At 41.7% G+C, this 27,317-nt stretch overlaps 1 protein-coding gene and 1 pseudogene across 1 annotated transcript; one reads left to right on the top strand and one right to left on the bottom strand.

Annotated features, from left to right (window-relative positions):
- Nucleotides 1–7,537: 7,537 nt before the first annotated feature.
- On the top strand, nucleotides 7,538–10,052 carry LOC117483097 (complement C1q tumor necrosis factor-related protein 4-like). The gene is made up of 3 exons (XM_034131257.1): nucleotides 7,538–7,703; nucleotides 8,238–8,375; nucleotides 9,662–10,052. Exons 1-3 carry the CDS (start codon nucleotides 7,538–7,540, stop codon nucleotides 9,985–9,987), a joined length of 630 nt encoding a protein of 209 aa, XP_033987148.1. The 3' UTR covers nucleotides 9,988–10,052.
- Nucleotides 10,053–11,176: 1,124 nt separating this feature from the next.
- On the bottom strand, nucleotides 11,177–13,819 carry LOC117483096 (annotated as a pseudogene).
- Nucleotides 13,820–27,317: the final 13,498 nt, after the last annotated feature.

Below are 27,317 nucleotides of genomic sequence, written 5' to 3'. Positions count from 1 at the left end.
CAAACCACCAATGAGCACATTCCTTTTGTAAACCACCGCATCTTTTGTGTAATTAAATGCTGTTAACTTGTATAAGCTTGCCTTGACTCTTTTCAGTCTCTCCTGCTCTCGGGGTTCAAGAATAACTAACACAATCTAAAACAACTGAGCAACTCAACAGTCAACTTTATATTTCTTATTGTCTAAAGCATTTATTATTTTCATTTTTCCCCACTCATATTCAGTGTGGATGGATTGAGACAGCGTGGTGTCCAGAGAGCTGCAGAGACTTCAGAGAGAAACCTCCGTGTGATGGACGTCCTGTCTGTTGGTTTGGCCGGAGAGGACTGAGGGTCTTTCCTCTGTTACCCCTTTCACACCAACGCAACTCCGGTTCAAGCTCCGTGCTAGAGCTTTTCAGGTTCAGAACCGGTACTTCGGTTTAGCTCCGGCTCTTTTCACACCGCTCAGAGCCCGACTGGTGCTGCCGCTGCTGCGTCATGACGTCACAGTTTACGTCGCTGATTTTCTCCCCAACGGAGCTCACCTCACAACAACAACGGGCCGGGGACTGCGTTGCTTTTAATCATACGAAGCCAGATTAAATTAAATAACGACTTCTCCAACCTTATACTTTTCTCCAGAGTGCCGTGGTTCATTGTTTATTAATGTGTTTCAGCGGAATTTACCGACCGCTGCAGTGCTGCTGCTCTTCCACGGGAGTATTCTCCCGTTAGCTCCGGGTTAGCTCACACGGCTCTAAAGTATTCACTGTCTGACTGTCACACAAGCAGCTGATACATATCCCCAGTTCCCCTTAAGTGAATGTGTGTCAGTCTGAATTGACGCTGTTTGGCATCACAACGCTGTTATGAAAGTTTCTCTGGTATAACATGGGTGATGTTAGCATAGCAACCGAAGCTAAACTGACTACTTGCTAAGCCGTTTTCTCCAGGCACTTTTTACCGACGTATTTTTCATTATGATTCTACTTGTGATAGTCGGACATGACAACCTGTGCAGCCCATGTATTGATTCCATCCGATAGCTGCTATAATAACAAACAAAACATCTGCCTGCTCTCCACAATGATCAATGACAGTGAACGGATGGTCAAAGTAAGGTACAAATAAACAGAATCACACGAAGCCTGGTTAGTGTTGCCTGACTTTATAAAGCGTGTTTTTTTTTAACAAGTGTGTGGTTGCGTTCTAGTCACTTTGCTCAGCACTACTGCTTGTTACAACTTTTATTTGCCGTACTCGCCTTAACTGTTAGCTCAGGTTAATCTCGCCCCCCTCCGACGTAAGCGTGACGTATGCGGTTCTTGCTTCTACACGGACAACTTTTTGGTGCTCGAAACGAACCGGATTCCGGAGCTTAGAGGCTGCTCCGCTGCGGTGTGAACAGGAAAACCCGGTGCTTTTCAAGCACCAGCACCGAACCGGCCCCGAAACACCGTTGGTGTGAATGGGGTATTAGAGGAGGACCAAACCTGATGGAGGAGCCCATGCATAGCTGATACCACCTGATCAGGCCTAGTCTGTCACTTTATTTGACTAAATGTGTTTACTTATACATTTAATAGGTTTACACCTTCTGTCCATATGTGCTTTTTATTTAAAACATGTTTGATTAACTTTTGGTTCACATTTCAATACATTGAATTTGTATTTGCACTCCTTTTGTCCATTATTCTTACTGAAAATGTTAGATTACACATTCACATCCGACTGAAGATTGGCCCCATTTATTTGCGTTGCAAACTCTGCGGTACAAGGTACATGTTGTGAAGCTCATAAAGTGAGGCAAATAGAAATAATCAGCTGATGTAGTGTAGATGTGGAAATAGGTGCATTCGATCAGCTGACTGTGTTTTCACAATAAAAGTAGTTTCTTAGTGAATGTCCTGTACTGGTCTTAACATCTCATAACATCAGCTTTTAATTTTCCTATTGGATGTTTTTTTTGACCCTCGGAGAAAGAGGAGATGCTGAATCGTGTCTTTCAGGCATGTCCTTTCCTAACAAAAATTACAGGAAACATAAAGCATATTATTGCAGAACAAGTGTGTTATTTATGAAAGAGGTGTGTTTGTTTTTAGGGGCTGTAGATATAATTATTTTGTAATTGTAATGTTTTTTTTTATTTCAACAGTGAGCTACAAAGACAATCAGATTATGAATGAACAGTATGAAATTCATCAACATTGAAATGTATTTTATTATCAAAATAATATTGAAATTAAAACAAGCTTGCTCTGTTGTCTCACTGAAAGAATAACTTTTACCACGTTTTTACAGACAATATTGAGAGATAAATAGCAGTTGTCACTATGCGTTAAATATCTTTGCCTTCAATACATTAAATTAGAAAGCTGACAGTCATATTGCTTGTTAACATCTAAATGTAACCCTTTGCATGGAAAAAACCCTCAACTTCACTGATGTGTAGGTGATCTAGTATTTAGTATTGTTTAATGGAATGTATATCAGTATATTAAAGTCAATACTTCATTTATTTAAATCTTTGTACAGTATGAAAAAAGAGTATTTGTACCTGTGCTGAAGTTCACTGCTGTGAGGAGTCCAGTTCTGTCTCTCACTCTCTGGTCCAGCCTGCCTGCATCACCTGGACACTTTAAACAAACAGATATATATGTAAAGAACCATGTGTACAAACAATATAACTTATTATCTTCTGTTGAACATGTTGGATTGTGTATTGTCCGAGTCAGGGTCCTTTTTATTTTACTGTAACTTTGGAAGCTGTGTTACCAATGCTTACTGTTTATTTGATACCAATTTGGTAATGCAATTAATAAAAACAACAAGGTTTGGGTTCGTTCTTCAGATGACTGTGATGTTAACGTGTAAGCTCAATAATGAACTCCAGCTCAACCAACCATATTGTAATATCTAAGTAATCATCTTGAAATATGACATTAATAATTGTAATATACACACATCTTATTGTGAGGTTGATTTCACATACACTACTTCGACGTTAGCTTGTCTACATACTTAAGCATAGCCAATTTAAATTAACCTTAGTGATGCATACAGTTCCTACCTACATAATAAAATATCTCTCTAAGTTACAAGGATGACCTTATTTTATCAATCTCAAACAGAAGCCTTTTGTTCTACAGTATTATCCCACTTAACGCTTAACACTTGTCTATTTCGTTTTAACCTTTATATATACAGTCTATGGTTTTAAGTTAACTTGGAGGCTAAGATTAGCATTGTTAGCACCGATGTAGCTACCACTCGCTTACACGCTAACCCAAGCCTTAACATTCATTACGTAGCTGATTGAAATCATAAACACATAAATAAAGTACTCGAATTTCACTTACCGCAAAACGGCATTCATGCACCGTCTGTTTTAACTGCAGAGCGAGTCACAATAGTCCGATATATAAGCATGAAGAACAAACAAACACGGCCGGGGTCAAGTTGTGTTCCCTGGATGAACTGAGCAGGCAGAGTCCCTGTAGCTTCACGGACGGAGCAGCTAGCAGAGAGACAAGAAGCTAACAGCAGCAGTCACTTGACAGAGCTGTCACTCAATGTGACCACGCCCTAATTTATGCAAAAACTTTAAGACCTAATATAAATAAAAGGGTCATGTTAGAAAACAATTCACTCACAGATTCATAATCATGAAGGTGGAATCTAACTATATACATAATAATATTTATTGCATCCAGGGCTAGAAACGTTTTTTTTCTGCTGTGAAATTGGGCATTTTAACATGGGGGTCTATGGAAATTGCTCCTTTCTGCAGTCATCGCCGATCGGCCAATGAGCTGCAGTTTGTGGCACTTCCGTATTGGCGTCCCGGCTCTTCCCCAGAGTTTGCCGCTTGGTGTGATCACGTGTGATCATGTGTGTGTGATCCATGGATGTATAGAGTGGCGAAGTCACGCCCATCTACTTCCGGTCCATGGGACCTTATTTCGGAAAAATAATGTATTGAAGTCAATGGAGAGAGAAAACGTATCTTTCGATCCCGTTTGAATTGTGCCATGAATTACACATATGATGTTTGTCAATCTTAAAAAATAATTTCCATGTCAAAAAAGTCACAGTTTGTCGTAAAACTGTTGAAATATAAGACTATGAAAAATACGCAACTAGAAAGACTACAAATCCCAGAGTTGCGTAAGTGATGTCACAATTGTTTTCTTCCACTAAAATAGAGATAGCTAAGATAAGATAACGCCATATAGATAGAATCTATCTATATGGCGCTGGCTAAGATAAGATAACTTTAACAAGATGCCTGTGTGCTTAGTACCAGGTTGTTATCATACCAGCAATGGGTCTTGCTCGTTCTTTTGCTTCCCGTCTGATGAAAGGACCAGGAGTGGCTTGATCAAGTTAGCTACCTAGCTAGTAGCTAGCACGTTAGTTAGCATTACAGCCTTGTCATTTGTATTAGCCTTAACATGAAGTAACATTAAGTAACCCAAAATGTTAAACAGTAAGAGTAGTAGTCATATTTCGTGAACCCTTTGAAGAGTACTGTCACCGGTGTGGTCATTCTATAATACACAATTTAAGCCCGGGGGAGAAATGCTAACGCTAGCGATCTTTTCTACTTCATGCTATCTGCACAAATGGTTGACATTAAACATTAAAACGCCCAGGCAGTTCAGAGAGAATCAAAGGAAGGCAGGCAGGCAGCTTTGCATGACATTCTTCAGGACGTGTTTCATTGTGGTGATAGTGAGGGTAGTCAATCGTTTTGTTGACAAGACAGTAGTGACGGCTATCTTGGTGACGTGTGTTGTTGACTAGAGATGTAGTTCATTGAGCGTTTCACACAAACAAATGTGTTACTTCACAGTTTTACGACACATTTTTATTTTTTTGACTTGCAAAATTATCTTTTAAATTGACAAACATCATATTTGTAATTCGTGGCACAATTCAAACGGGATCGAAAGATAATCTTTCTCTCTCCATTGACTTCAATACATAATTTTTCCGAAATAAGGTCCCATGGAGGTCCACCGGAAGGGGAGGGAGAGTGGCGAAGTCCCTCCCCATCATTCGTGCATGATGATAAAATGGCCCAACTTTTGAGAGAGCGAAACGTCACAGATTACCCGGCATGCCTGAGAAGTACCCGTATGTGCGCTCATAGCGCATGCGCAACTTTAACCATGCCCCCCCAAAATGCTCGTTCACATCAAGCACGTCAATTTGCGTACACGTAACAGCACCGCACGTTCATGACAGCATGGTAATGGTTTGTTATTATGATAGATTTGATATTAACGAGGCGGCAGTTAGCAGCTAGCGGTTAGCTAGTAATTATGCTAATTTACACATCAATCTTTATGTACTTTTATATTACGCTGTAACAGGATCTAGTGATATCCAAGCAACAGAGCTTCATTTAGCATGAAAGAATTATTGCACTGTATATATATATATATATATGTATATATATGTATATATATATATATACAGTGCAATAAGCTTCTTAGTGCAAGAAGCTACAGGGACGTTAATCTACGTCGGTAATATTAACTTTATTTAATACAACATTTACGGTACAAGATTTAATCATACAGCCCATGTAGTATAATATTTTACAAATGATGAATTACAGCAAACATGTGCAATATATCCATTATTACAGCTCCGTGGGCTGGCAGTAAGGCGATATGGGTCGGTTCTTATTGTGCATCCATGGGTAAAGATAAACGCATGTACAGTAGTGCTGAACACGTAACATGAACGTGCCGGGCGGCGCGGTCCCGTGGGTTAGATGCGCGTTCATAATGCAGAGGGAAATAAATCACAGAATAACGTTATTAGCACATTTTTACAACTTGAGGAACGAATGTTTTTAATAAGGGCTATCCAAGTGTTCATACTGGGTCGTTTATTTAGTTTAAAAAAAATTATCCAACGATTTACAGACCACTCTTTCCCCATGTAAGTCAATGGGAAAAAGTGTTTCCGGGCCTGGCAACCAAAAGGAGGTGTAGTACCGCCGTTTGGCCACCACGAATATTTTCATCTGAGTCCGGCGCACTGCCTGGGGGCTTGGTGTGATCACGTGTAATCACGTGTGAAGTGGCCCTAAAGCTGAGAGACCTTTCAGATTGAGCAGAAACACTGATCTAATAACAGGTTTGTTCTTCAATCAACCTTTTAATGAAAACTCTTTTTTGTCATTTCCATTTCCAGGAATCTCAACAGACAATAATTAGATATTAAATATTAATGCCATAAATGATTGCATACATTTACAGTTTCTAATGTTTCCAGTGAGATAGCTGTCAGTCAGAAGTTACTCCAGTTCTCACTTATCCTAAGAATGCACTGAACCCACTTAGAGGGTTTCTTCTCAAAGAATCAGGAAGTTACGTTGTAAAAACAATAACTCTTCTCTCTCAGATTAATGTGCTCGGGCTTTTTCTTCTTCTTTGTGAAACGCTGCTGTGTCAAATGTCCCACTTTGGTTTCTGTACGTAGCGGTCCAATAGGAGGACCAACTCTGGACGTGCAGATCAGGCAGGTGCACGGTGTCAGTGTCACGCTCTCACAGTGATGCATGCTGGGGGGTTTCAGGCCTCATGTCCTGTGTTCACTTCGAAGTTCTCAATAAACCAAGGGTGTTTCTCAATCGCGAGTAAAGCTGCTGCAGAGCCACTATTTCAAGCATACTACGTCATCGAGTGCCGCCGAAGTACTGTTCCAATCTCCAGCATACTTGGAAATCTACTGAGCCCGGCGTACTCCGTTTGGAGAAATATCGAGGCTGCACATGAGTAGACTCCGCGGTCTTAAAATCCCCACAATGCTTTGCGCACGGACCAATTTCCCCAAATCTGTGGCGGAAGATGTAAGGCGGGGCCTCTCATATGACGCACACCTGCACACTTGCTAGCGTGTTCCACTCTTTGTTTTCCAAATGTCAGGAAGTATTCTTGACTCGCTTCTGAAGCAAGATGCTCGGCAGACATGTGCTACCAAGCAAGCGTACTCGCGATTGAGAAACACCCCAAGTCTCTTTCTGTTGGAGGAAATGTCTCTCTGTTATTTTAGCTGAGGATCATGAACAGCTTCAGAGTCCTGACGATGACTTGGCGTTTACCGAGAACCTGAAGCACCCCGAAACCATGAGAGCAAAGATCTGAAGTATTGATTTAATGTGTTTCAATAAACTCTGTGCAAACAGTAAAGTCCACAGGTGTTTACCAAGCAGTGTGTAGACGTGTGTACTCAGATCAGAGGGGGGGCAGTACTCAGATCAGAGGGGGGGCAGTACTTAGATCAGAGGGGGGGCAGTACTTAGATCAGAGCTGGGACAGTACTTAGATCAGAGCCGGGACATTTCTCAGACCCTGTAGTCAGACCCTGGACTCAGACCCTGTTCTCAGACCCTGTACTCAGACCCTGTACTCAGACCTTCTCAGACCCTGTTCTCAGACCCTGTACTCAGACCCTGTAGTCAGACCCTGTTCTCAGACCCTTTACTCAGACCCTGTACTCAGACCCTGTACTCAGACCCTGTACTTCAGAGAGCCCTCATGGCGAGCAACTGGCTGGTGTTGTTGGCGCTCTGTGCCGCCGTCCGGGCTCAGACCCCCACTAAGGACCATGGAGACGACCTCCTGAACCCAGAGATAACCACAGAAGAAGAGCTGAGGGTCCTGGTGCAGCAGCTGGTGGTCCGGGTGGAGAGGCTGGAGCGAGGTGAGGCGGGGACCCTCTGGAGACCCTCTTTCCCTCTTTAACTGAGGCTCCTTCTCTCCACTTTGGGGGTTATCTTCTGGAAGTGAACACTTTCTAAAAGATGCACATATCACGTTGATATAGTTAATAAGAAGTGTGCGATGTCCCTGGTCTCTCTGTCTGTCTCTCTCTGTCCCTAGTCTCTCTGTCTCTCTGTCTGTTTGTCTCTGTATGTCTCTCTGTCTGTTTGTCTCTCTGTCTGTTTGTCTCTCTGTCTCTCTCTGTATGTCTCTCTGTCTGTCTCTCTCTGTCTGTTTGTCTCTGTCTCTCTCTCTGTATGTCTCTCTGTCTGTTTGTCTCTGTCTCTCTCTCTGTATGTCTCTCTGTCTGTTTGTCTCTCTGTCTGTTTGTCTCTCTGTCTCTCTCTCTGTATGTCTCTCTCTCTGTATGTCTCTCTGTCTGTCTCTCTCTGTCTGTCTCTCTGTCTGTTTGTCTCTGTCTCTCTCTCTGTATGTCTCTCTGTCTGTTTGTCTCTCTGTCTCTGTCTCTCTGCAGGTCCCTCTCCTGTAGCGTTCTCTGCGTCTCTGGTCTCTGGTCCTGAGTGGACCCATCAGGGCCCGTTCCCCAGCAGCACCACGCTGCTGTTCAGGAAGGTGACGACCAACCTGGGTAACGCGTACGACCCGAGCATAGGTACTGGGATTTAACTCATACTGCTGACTCATGTTTAGGACTCATAATGCTGACTCATGTCAGGTTTAGGACTCCTAATGCTGACTCATGTCAGGGATTAGGAGTCATTATGCTGACTCATGTCAGGGTTTAGGACTCATAATGCTGACTCATGTTTAGGACTCATAATGCTGGTTTATGTCAGGGTTTAGGACTCATAATGCTGACTCATGTCAGGGATTATGAGTCATTATCAGAATCAGAATACCTTTATTAGTCCCACAGAGGGGAAATTTGCATCGTTACAGCAGGAAAGAGCCACAGACAGCTTAATGTTACCTATGTTAAGAAAAAAGTACAAAGTTATGATATAATAAAAATATAATATAAAACATAAAAGTAAAAGAAAAATACTTTCCAAAATACAAATCCTGTAACAGTTCTTAGGATTTAGCAGCCAGGTATATATTACACAGTTATTAATGGCATATGTATATAATGTATATATTGCACATATAGCACATATTGCACATAGTATGATGGTATTTAACTGCAGCAAGTTACACAATTTGCCAAAGATGCAAAATGCCAAAAAAAAAAAGAAAAAAAGAAATCCTGACTCATGTCAGGGTTTAGGACTCATAATGCTGACTCATGTCAGGGTTTAGGACTCATAATGCTGACTCATGTCAGGGTTTAGGACTCATAATGCTGACTCGTGTTTAGGACTCATAATGCTGACTCATGTCAGGGTTTAGGACTCATAATGCTGACTCATGTCAGGGTTTAGGACTCATAATGCTGACTCATGTCAGGGTTTAGGACTCATAATGCTGACTCGTGTTTAGGACTCATAATGCTGACTCATGTCAGGGTTAGGACTCATAATGCTGACTCGTGTTTAGGACTCATAATGCTGACTCATGTCAGGACTCATAATGCTGACTCATGTCATGTTTAGGACTCATAATGCTGACTCAGGTTTAGGACTCCTAATGCTGACTCATGTCAGGACTCATAATGCTGACTCAGGTCATGTGTAGGACTCATAATGCTGACTCAGGTTTAGGACTCCTAATGCTGACTCATGTCAGGACTCATAATGCTGACTCATGTCATGTTTAGGACTCATAATGCTGACTCATGTCAGGACTCATAATGCTGACTCATTTTATGTTTAGGACTCATAATGCTGACTCAGGTTTAGGACTCATAGTGTTGACTCATGTCATGTCAGGACTCATAATGCTGACTCATGACAAGGTGTAGGACTCATAATGCTGACTCATCTCTCTGGATGTGTGCAGGCGTCTTCACGGCCCCCCTGAAGGGCCTTTATTATGTGCGCTTCACGGGCAGCGTAGGAAGCTTGGGGTCCATGAACGCAGTGCTGATGAAGAACGATGAGTACATGTTTGAGGTGTACGACACGCGGGGGACGCACGGCAGCGCCTCCAACGGGATGGCTCTGGAACTGCAGGTGGGCGACCGGCTGTATGTCACTCTGTGGGAGGGGCAGAGCGTGTTCGACCAATCAAGGATCAGCACCTTCAGCGGCTTCCTACTGCAGCACCTGCAGGAGCCTCCTCCTCCTCCTGCAGCGCCCCCTGCAGGCCAGATCAAAGTACTGTAACTAAGTACCATTTAGAGGTACTTGTACTTTACTTGAGTATTTCCATGTTATGCTACTGTGTACTTCTACTCCTCTACAGTTCAGAGGTATATGGTGTAATTTTCCTCCACTACATGTATTTAATACCTTTAGTTACTTTGCAGATGTGGATGAATGATGTGAAATATAATCAAGTGTTAAATCAGACTTTAGTTCCACCTGGAGTAAATTCACAAGCTACCCTGCAATATACAAAGCCATTACAACTGATAATACTTTTCTACTTTTACTTTGGAGTATTTTTACACTGTAGTATTTTAACTTTTACTCAAGTAAAATATGTGAGTACTTCTTCCAGCACCGCCTGCAGGAGTTTATATATACATACATGTATGTGTATGTGCTTTGATGAATGAATAAACAGGAAGTGGATGGAAACGTGTGTTTGTTGTTGTTTTTGATGCTTTTATTTTTGACAGGATCAGGAAGCTGCATCACAAACAAACAGGAAGCGCTGATGAGACGGAATATCATATTTATTTATAATACCACATGTTTTATTATTTACGATTTAATAATCCCAAACTTCAGTTTCTCATTCGTCATGTTTTAATGTTCAGATATTTAAGCTCAGATTTTGAGACAGGTGAGAGACAGACAGGTGAGAGAGAGACAGGTGAGAGACAGACAGGTGAGAGACAGACAGGTGAGAGAGAGACAGGTGGAGACAGACAGGTGAGAGAGAGACAGGTGAGAGACAGACAGGTGAGAGAAAGACAGGTGGAGACAGACAGGTGAGAGAGAGACAGGTGAGAGACAGACAGGTGAGAGACAGACAGGTGAGAGAGAGACAGGTGAGAGACAGACAGGTGAGAGAGAGACAGGTGGAGACAGACAGGTGAGAGAGAGACAGGTGAGAGACAGACAGGTGAGAGAAAGACAGGTGGAGACAGACAGGTGAGAGAAAGACAGGTGAAGAAGAAGAAGATGGACCTTTATTAATCCCCCGAGAGGGAAATTCAGTTTCCACTCTGTCGTACATGCGTTTTTATACAGGTCATATAGTACACACAGTACACACTTTTTAGAACATGCACATACATATACAAATACACACACAGTTGCACACATGCACATGCAGTTGAGAGGTCAGAGCGGAGGCAGCCAGTCTAGCCGGCGCCAGTGAGCAGTTGGGGGTTAGGTGCCTTGCTCAAGGGCAGCTTGGCCCTTGTCGTTGATCGCCCGATGAGATTCCATTCATGTTGTCCTCCATGGTGCGGCACATCTTCTCGATGTTGGACTTGCTCTTCACCACACTCTCCATGTTGGAGGACAAGTCGTCCAGCTCCAGCTTCAGCTCGCTCTTCTCCTTCTCCAGTTTCTGCTTCACACGCTGCAGGTTGTCGATCTGTTCGCCCACCTCGGAGCATTCATTTTCAAGCTTCCGTTTCTTAGCTGTGAGATCTGCATTCATCTCCTCCTCGTCTTCCAGTCTCTCTGTCATCTCCTTCACCTTGGCCTCCTGCTGAATCTTGCTCTTGATCAGATGCTCGCAGCGCTCCTCAGCGTCTGTCAGTGTGTCCTGTTCGGACTGAAGCTGCTGATTCAGGTCGCTCTTCTCTTGGAGAGTGCTAACTATGTTCTCCTCTAGTTCCTTACGTCTTGCTTCTGATTTCTCCAGAGCTTCTTTCAGCTTACCAAAATCGTCCTTCATGTTGGCCATCTCCTTCTCCGACTCGGCGCTCTTCAGCAGAGGTTTGATCTTGAAGAAGAGCTTCATCCAGGGCCAGTTCTTCACACCCAGGAACGAGCGGAGATTCCACTGGATGACCATCAGAGCGTCCCTACGTTCCACCAGCGCAGCAAACTGGGCTCTCATGAGGATGGCCCGGGCGTTAGCCTGGATCCTGGTGATGATTCGGGAGAGCTGCTCATCACGCATCTCCCCCAGCGTGCCCAGCAGACCAGCTTTAAAGAAGACCTTGGTGTGACCGAACCTGTACTGGGTGTGGTCGATGTCCAGGGATCCCAGCATTTTTTCTGCACTCTTCTTGCAGTCGATGAACTGGCCTTCAGGGATGGCAGAGGCATTCAGAATCCTGTACCGCTGTTTGAAGTCTCCGTAGAGGACCCTGTTTGGGAAACCCTTCCTGCAGATCCTGATGCCTTCAAGGACACCGTTACAGCGCAGCTGGTGCATCACCAGGCAGTTGTCCATGGTCCCTGGAGTTTTACTCTCGTTAGGAATCAAACAGCGGACAAAGTGGGGATGTGTGGTCTTCAGGTTGTTCATCAGCTTGTTCAGGTTTTCCCTGTGAAGGGCTGAAACCGTCTGGAACGAGGAACCTTTCTTCTTGGCTCCTTTACCGCTGGCTTTCTCACTGCTGTCCGTCCCTGAAAAGGCTGAAAACAGCACACTGAGAAGCTTCAGAGAAAATTTCTGGTAAAGACCGACCACAGTTTCATTCAGGGGGTCTTTGTTTTTGACCAACCAGTTACAGATGTTGTAGTCCACCATGCCAGCATAGTGAGCCAGGGCAAAGTGAGCCTCTGATTTCCTCTTCGCAGCCCTGGGCTTCTCGAACATCTTGTTTTTGCCCAGATGATTGTCATAGAGCTTGGACTTGAAGGTCTGGTCGCTGGCTTTAGGAAACATACATTCCTCCTCCAGAATGGACAGGATCCCCAACGGCTTCTCGATGAGGTCAATACAGGCTTGTAGGTCCATCCCGAAGTCTATGAACTCCCAATCAATCCCTTCTTTCTTGTACTCTTCTTGCTCCAGAACGAACATATGATGGTTTAAAAACTGTTGCAGCTTCTCGTTGGTGTAGTTGATGCACAGCTGCTCAAAGGTATTGAAATCAAAGATCTCAAACCCAGCGATGTCCAGCACGCCTATAAAGTACTGACGAGGCTGTTTGGTGGCCAGGGAGTGGTTGATTCTCACCACCATCCAGTTGAACATCTTCTTGTACACAGACTTATCCACCGCCCCGATGGAGTAGTAGACTTGGTCCACACTTTGGCCTTTGGTGACGTATTCGTTTCCTACCTTGACTCTGGGATGGCACAGCCCTTTGATGAGGTTGGCAGAGTTCAGCCCCATCAGGTACGCAGATTTATCCGCCGCCCGTAGTGCATGATGGCGCCTGTTAGCTTGTAGACGCCCATCTTCTCTTCCGCAGTAAAGCCAAGCACGTCGAAGGCGCTGTCGGTGGCCATCAGCTCCTCTGCGTCGTTGATGGAGGTGACGGTTACCTCTCCTTGGGAGATGTAGGCGTAATCGTACGGGTTGTTGGTGATCAGCAGCAAGTCCAGGAGCTCTGGCTTCTGGTTGGACAGAAGATGTGGTAGTTCCTCTCAGCCTTGAGCTGAAAGGTTCAGCGGGACTTCTCCAGCAGGTACGTCTCGACGTCAGCAGACGACAACTTGCCGCTCGTCCCAAAGTGAATTCGGATGAATTTTCCAAAACGAGAGGAGTTGTTGTTTCTCAGCGTCTTGGCGTTGCCGAAAGCCTCCAGTGCGGGGTTGGCCTGGATGATTTGGTCCTCCAGCGTGCCCTTGCTGGGGTCTCTTTTGCCGACGGCAGCGATGCTGGCAAAGTACTGGATGCCTCTCTTGGTGTTCACAGTCTTTCCGGCTCCGAATTCTCCGCAGCAGGCGGACGCTTACACAGAGGCTTCACGCATCAAATTAGGAGATAGCTGACACAGAAGATGACACTACATTTATCCGGGATGTGCAGACACCACGAGGGCAGCTTCACGACCTTCGGCTGTTAGAGTCCATTTTAGGAAACAGAGATTCACTGCTTATCTGCCGCTGATAGGGGCTCCTGACCTTCCTGCATTTAGACTCAGCTTCTACCAAAGATCATCCAGCACTTCATACTGTCTTCATTCTGCTGCAGCTGCTGTGTTAATGTTTATACTGATATACACCTGAACATCAGCAGGAGAGGACTCTTTAAAGTAGAGACACTACATACTGATATACACCTGAACATCAGCAGGAGAGCACTCTTTAAAGTAGAGACACTACATACTGATATACACCTGAACATCAGCAGGAGAGGACTCTTTGATTGATTGATTGATTGAAAAGTTTATTAACAGCTTGTATATTGGGTACAGTACAGTACAGCTCAAAACATACAATTGTTAAGGGGATGCAGACCAGAGAAAGACTTTCGTCTTGTTTACATCAGGGTCCCCCATTTCCAATTCATCATATCATTTAAGACATATAAGACATATTTGACATACAGATGGCTTATTTACAATTTACATACAGGTGGTTTTTTACATACAGATGGCTTATTTACAATTTTCATTTTAGATTTCGTTCTAATACATCCTAACCGGACATTTAAGACATACCAAGTCTACAGATATACAGTTAGTAACAGAGTCTAAAATGCGAGTATATACATAGATGGGGGGGGGGAAGCTGTCCATTGTACGACAGGTTGAGATTTGTACCATTACCGGGGCCAGTTTTGCAATGCTTTCCCCCGAAGGTGCTCTTTAAGAGAGGTTTTGAAGGTAAGTATAGTTTTACTTTCCTTTACAGTTGTGGGAAGAGCGTTCCACCTTGATGTGGCATAATTGCGAAACGTGTATTCCCCTTTTTTTGTGCCAAATCTGGGTTTTACATGATTTGTGGAGCTCCCTCTGGTGTTATGATCATGGTATTCCTTGACCTTTGGGAAGAATTTTGACATGTACATGGGTACCATAGAGGTGTAGTGGATCTTGTAGACCAGGCCCATTGCAAGTAGCTGTACTCTGTCGTCTACTCTAAGCCATCCTAGGTTGTCAAAGTGGGCAGAGGTGAGGTGGGTTCTAGATGAAAGGTCAAGCAGTAGTCTGACCAGTTTATTTTGCGATGTTTGAAGTTTTATTTTTAGCGCCTTGGAGGTGCTATGGTACCATGACGTGCAAGCATAGTCATAGTACCCTTGAATGAGTGCTCCTGCCAGAGTTTTCAGGGTGTTTTTGTTTACCAGAGAGGAGATCCGGTATAGGAATCTAGTTCTTTGATTGACTTTTTTTATTACATTGGATGCCATTTTGTCACAGGAGAGGTTTGCCTCAAGAATAGATCCTAGGTATGTAATTTCCTTCTTACTTGTGACAATAATGTCACCCACTGCAACTGAGAAGTCGTCGGATTTGCTGAGATTATGTTTCGAACCGAAGAGAATGGACTCTGTTTTACCCAGGTGTAATGATAATTTATTATCGGCGAGCCAGGTGCAGATTCTGCCGAGCTCGGAGCTGAGGGTTTTTTCAACCTGCAATCTGCTCCTGTCAGAGACCAGCAGGGCTGAGTCGTCCGCGAACAGGAACAAGTTGCAGTCACATGCTGATGACATGTCATTTGCATAAATTAGGAACAGTAACGGACCTAATATGCTTCCTTGTGGAACACCACAGCTCACTGGGAGGGGGGGGGACAGAGTACCGTTTACCTCCACCATCTGTTCTCTCCCCTCCAGGTAGGATTGCATCCAGCTCACCGATAGTTTATCAAAACCAATTGCTTTTAGCTTGTCAATCAGAATGGGGTGATTGACAGTGTCGAAAGCCTTTTGTAGGTCCAGCATCACCATGCCGCAGTATTTACCCTCGTCCACCTCTTGTTTGATGTGGTCGTTCAAATAAAGAAGGCATGTGTCAGTGGAGTGGGATGTTCTAAAGCCAGATTGAAATTCATAGATTAGTTTCTTTTCTGCGAGGTACTTTTCGACCTGTTCATATACTATTTTTTCCATGACTTTCGAGATGGAGGTAAGTATAGAAACAGGGCGGTAGTTGCCTGGGTCCAATTTGCTGCCCTTTTTGTGCAGGGGGGTTACTCTTGCAATTTTGAAGTCTTTGGGTACTTTTCCCTGTTTTATGGAGAGGTTAATTATGTGAGCTATGACTGGTGAGATGGCGGTTGCTGTGTCTCTGAGGAATTTGGAGGGGATATTGTCGTGGCCAGTGGCCTTGTTAGGTTTGAGGGCGCTCAGTTTAATGAGTACCTCTTTAACCTGTTACGCACGGCCCCCCCGGTACCGGGCGGATAAACGCATCATTTGCAGGAAACAACGTCTAAGGAATCTTAATATTTAATAAACTATGAATGTTTTATATCCATGTAACGGGAAGAAACTCAGCTAACTGATCTTTTTAAAAAAAAAATCCAAAAAAACCCCACAATGCTAACACTCAGCCTCTGAATTAGCCACGAGCGAAAAGATGTAACCTATCACTGCACCTAAACTCACAATAACTCCCTTATTACTTATCCTAGATGCACAGCCAACCCGTCGTTTTGCATCAGCTGGAGACACAGAATCTGGGGGTGCCCACCTCAACACTCAGTGATAAACATTTGCGATGCTATAAACGAAAGCGTACATCATAACATGTGGAGCTAGGTAGCTAGAAACGCTAACATGGCTTACCTTGGTCAAAACTGGTCTTCAATGGCATTAAAACGATAAAAAAACGATGCTGCAGTTAATCCATAGGTTAATCCAATGTGTCTGTGTCCTCTTTGAAATGATTTCTGATAATCCATAAGCAATAAAACTGCTTTTTCGTTTCCAAATGTCAGAGCTAGAGATAGGTCCACTCTGCTGCAAAATTACATGCGCGCAACCCCCACCTTTTCTCTTCACAACGTGTGTGTGTGGGGGCCTCCCCCTTCGATTCTATTGGCTCTAACGGTCAGAAAGAGGTGTCAACCATCAAAATCGAGCAAGGGGGGCCAGAGATATGGAAACAAACCCATTTTCACCCAAATCACCTCAGAGGTGGGGTGGTTTTGGCTAAACCTCTCTAAAAAGGTAAAATGTCACTTGTTTTGCATCAATCTTGATACAGGGTACTTATTATATGTTGTACTTTGGATTCCTAAAGCTTTTAGTCTACTAACCCATCATCCAAGGGTAGTTTTCACTATCTGTAAAATAATTTTTGGACGGACACTATAATTTACAGTTTACAGTCTGAATTTTCTTTAAAATAAAAAACATCTATATTGCTTCTGACACTTCTACATCCAACTCACAGATGTAACCTTGCTTTGATAAAAGAAATTATTCATATAACCCTTTTAGAAGTTAAGTTGTAGTCATTTGTTTTGGGCATGTCATTTTCGAGCCTGAAACATGAAAAACAGGCTAGGTGCTTAACAGGTTAAAGTAGAGACACTACATACTGATATACACCTGAACATCAGCAGGAGAGGACTCTTTAAAGTAGAGACACTACATACTGATATACACCTGAACATCAGCAGGAGAGGACTCTTTAAAGTAGAGACACAACGTACTGATATACACCTGAACATCAGCAGGAGAGGACTCTTTAAAGTAGAGACACTTCATACTGATATACACCTGAACATCAGCAGGAGAGGACTCTTTAAAGTGGACCTATCATGCTATATTTGAATAATATATTGTAGGGCCATACCTATATAAAACATGTCTGTGAAGTTTTTTTTTCAAAATACCAAACAGATCATGCATTTTAGCCATGCCTCATTTCGCTCTATTTGCTCTTTTCCAGCCCTGTTTTTGCAAGGGCTGTTTCCGCTTTTGTGGCAGACTACAGCGCCACTTACAGGCCTGGCATATGTACTACAGCGTCTCCAGCGCTTTCGAGCGGTCTCTCATTCCCCTGATAGGTGGAGAGTTGCCCATATAGGCGGAGCACCCCTTCTCTGACGTCAGAGAAATTCAAATAATAATCAGCTCCGTTGCAGCCCCGTTTAGAGATTTGGGTATGGAGGAAAAGAGAGAGGGTTGTGTTTTCTGACACTTGGTGAGTTCCCTGACACACCGGGGACACATATTCATGATAGGTCCCCTTTAAAGTAGAGACACTACATACTGATATACATCTGAACATCAGCAGGAGAGGACTCTTTAAAGTAGAGACACTACATACTGATATACACCTGAACATCAGCAGGAGAGGACTCTTTAAAGTAGAGACACTACATACTGATATACACCTGAACATCAGCAGGAGAGGACTCTTTAAAGTAGAGACACTACATACTGATATACACCTGAACATCAGCAGGAGAGGACTCTTTAAAGTAGAGACACTACATACTGAAATACACCTGAACATCAGCAGGAGAGGACTCTTTAAAGTAGAGACACTACATACTGATATACACCTGAACATCAGCAGGAGAGGACTCTTTAAAGTAGAGACACTACATACTGATATACACCTGAACATCAGCAGGAGAGGACTCTTTAAAGTAGAGACACTACATACTGATATACACCTGAACATCAGCAGGAGAGGACTCTTTAAAGTAGAGACACTACATACTGATATACACCTGAAACTTAGTATAATAGGGCCTCTTTAATAGATTACAATTTTTTTAAATGATACATTTCTGTTTTGCAAAGTCTAATGATATACTGTATATATCCCCTTGTGCTTAAGTACAGTTAATAACATGAACATGTCAGTTTGAGAAAAGGTTGACTTGTGTGATATTTGGAAGTCATCTCATCCTCACAGCCTTTGGTGGGTTTGCTCAGATACTTTTTATTTAAAAAATCACAAATTCCCCCAGAGATCCACTCTGTCTAATGAAACAAATCCCAACTGGGATAGTAAGGCGGTGGCTGAATTTTCGAAATGAAATTAACGCAGCATGCAATTACAGCTCTGTATCAGTGACTCTTATATATCTATAATTAGGCTACATAGGATTTAATGAAGCATGACGTAACAGAAAATAGCTTTTTTCTCCGGCCTTGTTGAGCTTCAAAGTTGTATACAGTTATGAGTGCATCTTAAATGGTCCTTACTATGTGTGTGTCCCTATTAAGACAGAAAATGCTAAGTAAATCACAAAGAAATACATGAATATATCTACTTTTCAGATTTGATTGGCTTCATTTTAAATGGAAATCCCTTTTTTCAGGTCATTTAAAAAAAGGAAAATACAGTTATTGTTGTTGTTGTTAATATATCCTGCAGAGGGCAGTGGTGTTGCATGATCACAACCTATAGAATAAATCGCTTTTTTCTCTGGCCTTGTTGAGCTTTAAAGTTGTGTACTGTATCTAGAAGTGCATTTTATATGATCCTTACTATGTGTGCATCCCTTAAGACAGAAAATAAAGTAAATCACAAAGAAATTCATTTTTTCAGGTCATTTAAAAAAGGAAAATACAGTTTTTGTTAATATTTCCTGCAGAGGGCAGTGGTGTTGCATGATCACAACCTCCTCAATAAGGAGTGGAGACTAGATTGAGTTTTGATCTGTGAATTGTCCCCTACTTTGTTCCCTTAATCTCCATAAACCATCCGACGTTTCAAAGTGGTTCAGCCCTCAGAATAAAACCCAAGCATTTTGAGGAACAAAACGTAATATTCTCCTCTATTTCACTCATAATTCCCAAACTTTGTGAACTATTTGGTTCGGTTTTCAAGCCTTGGTTTGGGCACGATCAGAGAGAAAAAAAATCCCTAAACCCTTTAAACAATAGCCTTCTTGTCTCTCCACATTACTCAGATTTCTTACAAGAACAGCATCGCTCTCTTTAATGGAAATCATTGGGTGAGCAGTGTAAAGACAAAAGTATCATGGGATTAATCGATCAACGTGATCATTTCCTGTCAAAAGTGCCAAAAGATACACTGAAAAAACTGAAAGGTTGACTTTAATTAAATGTATTATGCCAACAGATTTCATTTAACTGTATTAGGTTAGTTGAAAGCAATAATATTAAGTTACAGGCTCAACTTAATATTATTGCTTTCAACTAACCTAATACATATGTGTTGACATAATACATTTTATTCAAGTAAACGTTTCAGTCTTTCCAGTGTACTTTATGTGTCAGTTCCTCTCTCTGTGTGAGGGATTATCTCCCCTGGACCCTGGAGACCAACATAGAACATAATACATACAAATACTAAAATAGCCAACAGTAACAGGTGCCATGACACATGAGAATGGGTTTATTTGCCACTGGAGCTGAGTGCAGTGAAGTGGCATGCGGTTGTCACATAGCCACTGAACATGTTTTGTAGAGTTCACACACAGAAAGAAAGGACTCATTCACAGGACTTGTAATAGTTAAAAAAAAGGCTAAAAGAAGGACGTTTTTTAAACTTTTTTCTTAACAGTGACGCCATTGTCCGGGTGTCTGTCAGCACTCACATATCTTCCCTCTGACCTAATCACTCCAGGACATTTTGGGGTCTAAAATGAAGTGGTTTTTTGTGGAGGTTTTGGGGCAGCATTGTCATGATGTGCTGGTACTCTGTGAGCTTTTACCTCTCTGATCTTTTGGGAATGTCTGGAATGAAGTACCACCCTGTAATATCACAAAGTCAGACACAGTACGCTTGGTGTTTCAGGTCAGGGTCAAACGCTCATAAGTACAGAGAGTTCACTGAAACTCCACCAGTGTCCCAGCGACGACAGGAGACACAGCTGTCGGGGAAACAGTGAGAAACTGGAGTTAATTGTGTAATGAAATAAAGAAAAAGGGGTTCTTTTTGTGAACCAAACAGTACGATAGTAAACAAGCAACCTTGTTAGGAGACATTGCCTTCAGCTGAGCTTATTTTTGAACTGCTGGAAACCTCATTGTACTAAGACGGTATATACAATACAAAAAAACGTACTTATATAGCGCTTTATCCAGTCTTTAAGACCCCTCAAAGCGCTTTACATACTACATGTCATTCACCCATTCACACCCATTCATACAGAGCAGTGTACCTTACTCTATGACCTAACATTCATACACATTCACACACCGTTGGCCATCGGGAGCAACTCAGGGTTAAGTATCTTGCCCAAGGATACATGTACATCGACATGTTGATGCATGGGCTGGGATCGAACCCACAACCTTCTGGTTGAAAGACGACCGCACTCCCTCGCAGCCACAGTCACCATTGTTGTTGTGTTGCTTGATCTTAATTTGACTTTAAGTATATTTATTTGTTGTTCTTTTCTTTTCACTATCTCTGTAAAGTGACTTTGAGCACCTGTAAAAGCGCTTACAAAATAAATCTATTACTATTATTATTATTATTATTATTATTATTATTATTATCATTAACTGTCCTTAATTTGGAAAGCTGTCCTTCCCAAATGTCTCTTTTCATCCGCCTGTACACACATTAGAACAATTAAAGAATCATTGAAGCTACAAATAAGTATAGTCACACAATAACAATTGAGTTTTATCACTTAGCCACAAAGCTCTTCCTGAAGTGTTTCCTCAGATCAAAAGTCTGTACCTCCGTCAGCCGGAGTTGAAAGGTTGTCTTGGGCAAACGGCAACCTCCGGAGAAAGTGAAGCCAATGTAGAAGTGGATTGATCTTTCTCTCATGAAAAAAAAAAGTCTGGTTTTATAGAAGTCTATGAAGAAAATGCTTTACTTGATTTGTTAACTCGGGTGTTAAAAGTCTCAACCATTAGTGTTGTACTTCTTTAACACAGCATGATGTTTATTTAGTTAATTATGGTCCCATTTAGAGTAAAGAAAGTGCTCAGTTGGTATTAGCTCCATCCTTTTGTGTCACTTCTGGCTCCAAAAAAAACAAGATGGCGCTAACAAAAAGCAAAATGCCAAAAACAAGAGGCTTCAAAAACAACAAACCAATGGGTGACATCTTGTACCATGAGTTTTCCTCAACATCTGCTTGGTGATAACAGCAGGCAAGATGTACTGTGACTGTAATTCTTTTTAGGAATTAAAGAAACTGATTTATCTAAAATGATGGAGACTTTGCATCCCTGAAAATGCAGTTTTGTTATATAGAAATGTTTTTTCGAGGATAAACTCAGTCGTCATGAACGCAGTCAGTCATTTAAAGAGCACCATGACAGCATGTTGCAGTTTTTCCAGATAGGCTTTCTTGCTTCAAATATCTCCACAACATACTGGTACTCAAACCACTTTGAAAGACCTCAAAGACAAAATAGGAGGAAGACTTTCATAAGTCCTTCAGCTGGCTTTAAGTACCAGCTTCCTCTCCCCCTTACTTTCAGATAAAACCTAATGTGTCTTCAGGGTGATGCAAATGTCAGGTACCAAAGAAGTAAAAATCTGTCAGACGGAGACATAAAAGAAAAGGAGAGAGCATCATTTCACTACTTGGAAAGCAAGTGGGAGTCAAGGACTGAGAGGGCTTCCAGCGATGAAGTCTGATAGATGCAGTCAGGTAGAAAGAGACACCGTGAAGTGTAATCCTCAGATCTCAGAAAAGACAGCAAGGAGTCCTTTTTTGAAATTCAGAAAGTACGAGTTTGACTCATCGGGGTCAAGGAGGTTCGGTTGTGGCGGCTGCAGAGATAGCATATGAAATTGGATCAAAAGAGCAATTTTATTCTGTTGTTGACGGCAAGACGCGTGAAGAACAGGCTGGATGTCAATCTGCACATGGACATGAAGAAGGCAGAAGGTCAATGGCAGGGGTCTGAGAGAGGGACAGTGATGTGGCTGTTAATGGAGAATCTATTTGATTCATATATTTTAAGAATTTGTCAGGGAGGTGAAGAGAGAGTTTTATTCAACCTTCAAGAACAAAACAGGGTTAGGGTTAGGGCCTGAGGAGAGAAAGGGAAATACAGTTATTGGGTGTCTTAAATATATTATCCTTTAACTTGATGACATGATACTGCAACCTGATATTCATTAAGGTACAGGGTTCGGTTACACCAGCTATTGTTAAAGAAATGTAACTTTGTGTAGCTGGGTATTTACTAAAACAAGAAATCTAGATTTGGTTTGCAGTTAAAAGAAAAGTTTGTGACACAAATTCAAACAACACAGACAAAAGATCAAACATAAACAATCAAATAAATTGGCGTTATTTCTACGATTCTGCTACAACTTGTTAATCTGAGTGATTTAAACAAAGCTGTTTTAATACCACTTTGTTTCTTGAACTATTAACCTCCAACCAAAAGGAAGAAGCTGAACGTACGTTACACACTGACTAAAGAAAAGTACCACCCCACTTAAAAGAATATGGCCAAATTCCTAATTCAAAGGCTCTACATCACATGTGTCAAACTCAAGGCCCGGGGGCCAAATCAGGCCCTTGGTGGATTTAATTTCGGACCGCAGGATAATTTTTAATTACTATTAGATCTGGCCCGCCGGTATATTGCACGCACACCTTCACTCCATCCTGAGGGTTTCCTCAGCTCAGAGCCTGAGCCCAAACATTGATGAACTTGCACCCAAGATGAGATGCCAAGTATCTGGCTTGAACTAGCATCACAGAGCAGCAAGCTGAGTTTACATGGATGTTTCCTTCTGCACTTTCTTTCTCACGACAACAGGGCATGTTTGGTTTTTTCTTTGAGGGAAATAGTTTTTTTGAAGCTGTTGTTGGCCTGTGGAAAAATGTAATCATAAGAAATGACTGCAGATAGAGCCATAAGAAATGAATGCAACTGATTATTTAATGTTTAATGTTGTTTTTATTAGCAATAATTTAAGCTTTGTTAGTTCCAGGTTTAATATGTGCAATAAGTTCATTTCAATACGTTTTGCTATAAACATTGAACCAGTCCGGCCCTCGACTAGTACCCATTTTTACATTTTGGCCCACTGTGTATTTGAGTTTGACACGCCTGCTCTATATGTACTGTACATGACATAACTGCAAATCCCTCATGCTTTAACTCTCTGTGATGAATAACCAACCTTCACTTTGCTATAAAATCACAACCTTGACACTGAGCAGAAGCCATATAGCGCACATGAAGTTTAAAGATGGGGTTTTAAATCCATGAAGCATCTGTCAAACGGTGTCACCACTGCGTGCCAGAAAATATCAATCACACATGGGTTGATTGTCACAACAAACACTGAACCATATGCTGAGGATTCAATGAGTTTAGTTCAAAACGGATATATAGACACTGGAGCGAAGGAGTGCTATTAAAACAATATTGTGGGTTTTTATCAAATTCATGACTCATGCAAAAACATTTGCTGACAGACTTTGCATGATTTTATATACAAAGCCATGTTAGGGAAACTTCCATCCTACATCTGCTCCCTGATCTCACGGCGAATTGTAAGTGGCTACTGCCTGAGATCGCATGCTGTGGTTTTATTAAATGTGCCAACTGCTAGGACTGTCTTAGGGAAGATAGCATTTAGATGCGCAGCTCCACTGTCTTGGAATAGTCTGCAATTGAAATGGAAACTGAGCAATCTGTTGCCACTACATGTTTTTAAAGCTCGGTTGGATGCTACTCAATCGGAAGCTGTTGGTACCTGTTCATGTGGATAGTTATGTAAATTGTAATCCCTGTAATGATGCTGTTTGATGTCCTTTTGTTGCTCTGTTTATGTTTTTATGTTTCATGTGGAACCTACTTGAGCAGGTCTCCCTTGAAAAAGAGATCAATGATCTCAATGGGATACACCTGGATAAATAAAGGTTTGAAATGAAATGAAATGAGACGGCTTAATTGAGGATCTAGGAACCGATTAAACTTTGGATTCAGCAACTATTGTGAGAAAGATATGTTTTTTCTGCATCATATCTGCACTGATATTTACAGTTTACTGAAACGCATGAAGGTCATGTGTGATTCTGCCTGATCAGCACTTCAGGCGGCTGTCATGATTAATGCTGTAAGGCATGAAGACACGAGTGTCGACTGGAATTTAAATAAAGGAAAAGACTTAATCTCACACCTTTTTGGACAGTAAGTAAAGCACATCTGTCAAATGGAAACATGCTGCCGCTCTGATGAGGTAAATTCATTATCACAGAAGTGCATTTGGAGCGTTTCGGTGCATGAAATTACGTCTGGGCTGCATAATGAGAGCAGAGACGTACTGTGGGCCCAATTCATAATAGTTCTGTGCAAAGATGTTCTGATAAACTGCACAAAGATTTGATATCGTCATGTTAATTTTAACTTTAAGGTTGCAACTAGAAAATGGTAGACTTGTTCATTTGATTGTAGAGTTTTTTATATTTACAGGGACAGTTGCAAAAGCCAAGCATCAGATTTAAAACAAAAAGAGATACAAAAAAGAAACAACTTAAGTGTATTTTGAGTTGTAACCCTAAGAAACAGGACTTCAAATGGGTATATAAACGTTTAACTATACTTACTTTGAGAAGAACATCATTTAACTTAATAATTTAATCTCTAAAGATCATTAAGAGAAAACGCTCTCCTAAAAATGACGTCGACAATATGTAGAATATAGAAGGTGCTGAGGACTCCTAAATACTGGCAGCAGTCGATTGGGCCAAACCATTTTCTTACATTTCACGGGGGGGATTTGGGCTTGGTCGGTGTCTTCTTAGTCTCCATTGATTGCTATTGGTTTGGCCTATCCACTATATACTGTTCTGTATTTTCCCTTATTGTGGCAGTTGTTCGGGTTGCTTCTATGTTAAATTAAGTTATTTTCTTTTTACCTCCCTTATAGGCCTATTAATTACGATTTATAATGTTTAATTTTTTACTTTTTGATAAATAAAAACCCAGATTCTTCAAACAACTCCTGTATCCTTATCCCCATGGTCCTTGAAAAATACAGCAAACTCAATGAATGATACAGTTTAAAGGGAACTGCAGGCTAAGGTGGTTATACATTAAGGATCTAAACGGACTAATGAATGCTACCTTATTGAGTTTTAAAGTACATTCTATGTGTACATTTAAAACAGATTTGCCGAGCTCCCTGGGAAGTTCAATTGTGGTCCAATCACTGGAGAGAGTACAATATGGTCCAGAGGTCCGGTCCAATAATGAGGTGATATGAGGTGGCAGATATCCAACAATGGCTTCATAAAGAAAAGAGAGTGTGTGTGTGTGTGTGTGTGTGTGTGTGTGTGTGTGTGTGTGTGTGTGTGTGTGTGTGTGTGTGTGTGTGTGTGTGTGTGTGTGTGTGTGTGTGTGTGTGTGTGTGTGTGTGTGTGTGTGTGTGTGTGTGTGTGTGTGTCACGGCTCCCTGCCAGAGAGGACAACCCAACCTTGTTGCACAGTGGTGTGTATTCCCATTGAAACATGAGGACGGAGTGTGTGAAGAGTCTTTAGGAGTTGGTTTAAAAGTGGAAGAGAGAAGCATGTCTATCTGCATAACCAGGACTTTCATATAGTGTTTGTTGTAAAAGGATCAGATTTTATTTCAAGTCTGATTTAAGAGCTGATTATATTTCACATCATCAATCCAAATCTGTAAAGTAGAAGTACAAAGAAGCAAAACATGGTCCCTCAAAATTGTACTTAACCCTCCTATTGTCTTCGTTTCCCCCTTACTTTGGTGTTCGTGGTCAAATTTGACCGGTCCTGTTTTAACTGCTATTACATTAACACAAAAACCATTAATCATCACCACATTTCATTTAACACCCTTTCAAACTGTAAATATTGTATCAGACTACTGGTATACATGAAAAACTGCAGTAAATATACAAAGAATAGACACTGAACATGTATTGCGTGTGCCAGGTGTGATCCATGTGGGGGGATGGGCACATAAGAGCGGGAAATGTGTCAAATTGTTCTGTGTGTGTGTGTTTGTGTGTTTGTGTGTGCCAGGTGTGATTCACATGGGGGGATTGGGCACATAAGGGGGGGGACACATCTAGAGTGTGTGTGTGTGTGTGTGTGTGTGTGGGTGTTTGTGTGTGTGTTTTATCTGATCCGGATGGTTACTAATTCCTTTTCTTTATGGCGGTCATGTGACCGGGAACACCATGGGTGTTACAAAGTTGACTAAATCATCCAAAATTCAATGAAAGTGGTGATCAGCTATTTGATATGTTCAAAGGTCTACTGTGAAGGATATCATAAAGCCTTAATGCAATCGAATGTAAAACAAAAAAGTTATGATTGATGAAAGTAGTAAATCGGTCGGATTTGACCCGAAGACAACAGGAGGGTACAGTACATGAGTAAATGTACTTAGTTACTTTACACCACTGTGTATATTTATTTATATTTATGTCGTAATTGTACAAAGCTTTGGCAATAATGTAGGTCAACAAAGCTAATTGAATTGAATTGGCTGCCTCTGAGCTGACAGGATACTTTTTTTAAAGATCATATATGAGCATCATACATTGTGTATACAAAAAAGTTGACATCAGGAATAGACATATGAAGTAATATTACTACTATACTCTTTTAATTATTGGTAAAATTGTCCCAACATTTTTAATACATATATGACATTTATCCCAAAAAGTTGACATCAGGAGTAAAACATATAAAGTAATACAACATTATATAAATTAAATACATAAAAAAACAAAAACACATATATTTCAGATGAAATAATTCTTAAATACACAATTAGTTCTGA

The sequence above is a fragment of the Trematomus bernacchii genome, unplaced genomic scaffold (genome assembly GCF_902827165.1).
Source record: "Trematomus bernacchii unplaced genomic scaffold, fTreBer1.1, whole genome shotgun sequence".
In the NCBI taxonomy this organism is placed as follows: domain Eukaryota; kingdom Metazoa; phylum Chordata; class Actinopteri; order Perciformes; family Nototheniidae; genus Trematomus; species Trematomus bernacchii.
The sequence above is the reverse complement of the archived record's forward strand: the minus strand, read 5'-3'. Positions and strand labels throughout refer to the sequence as shown.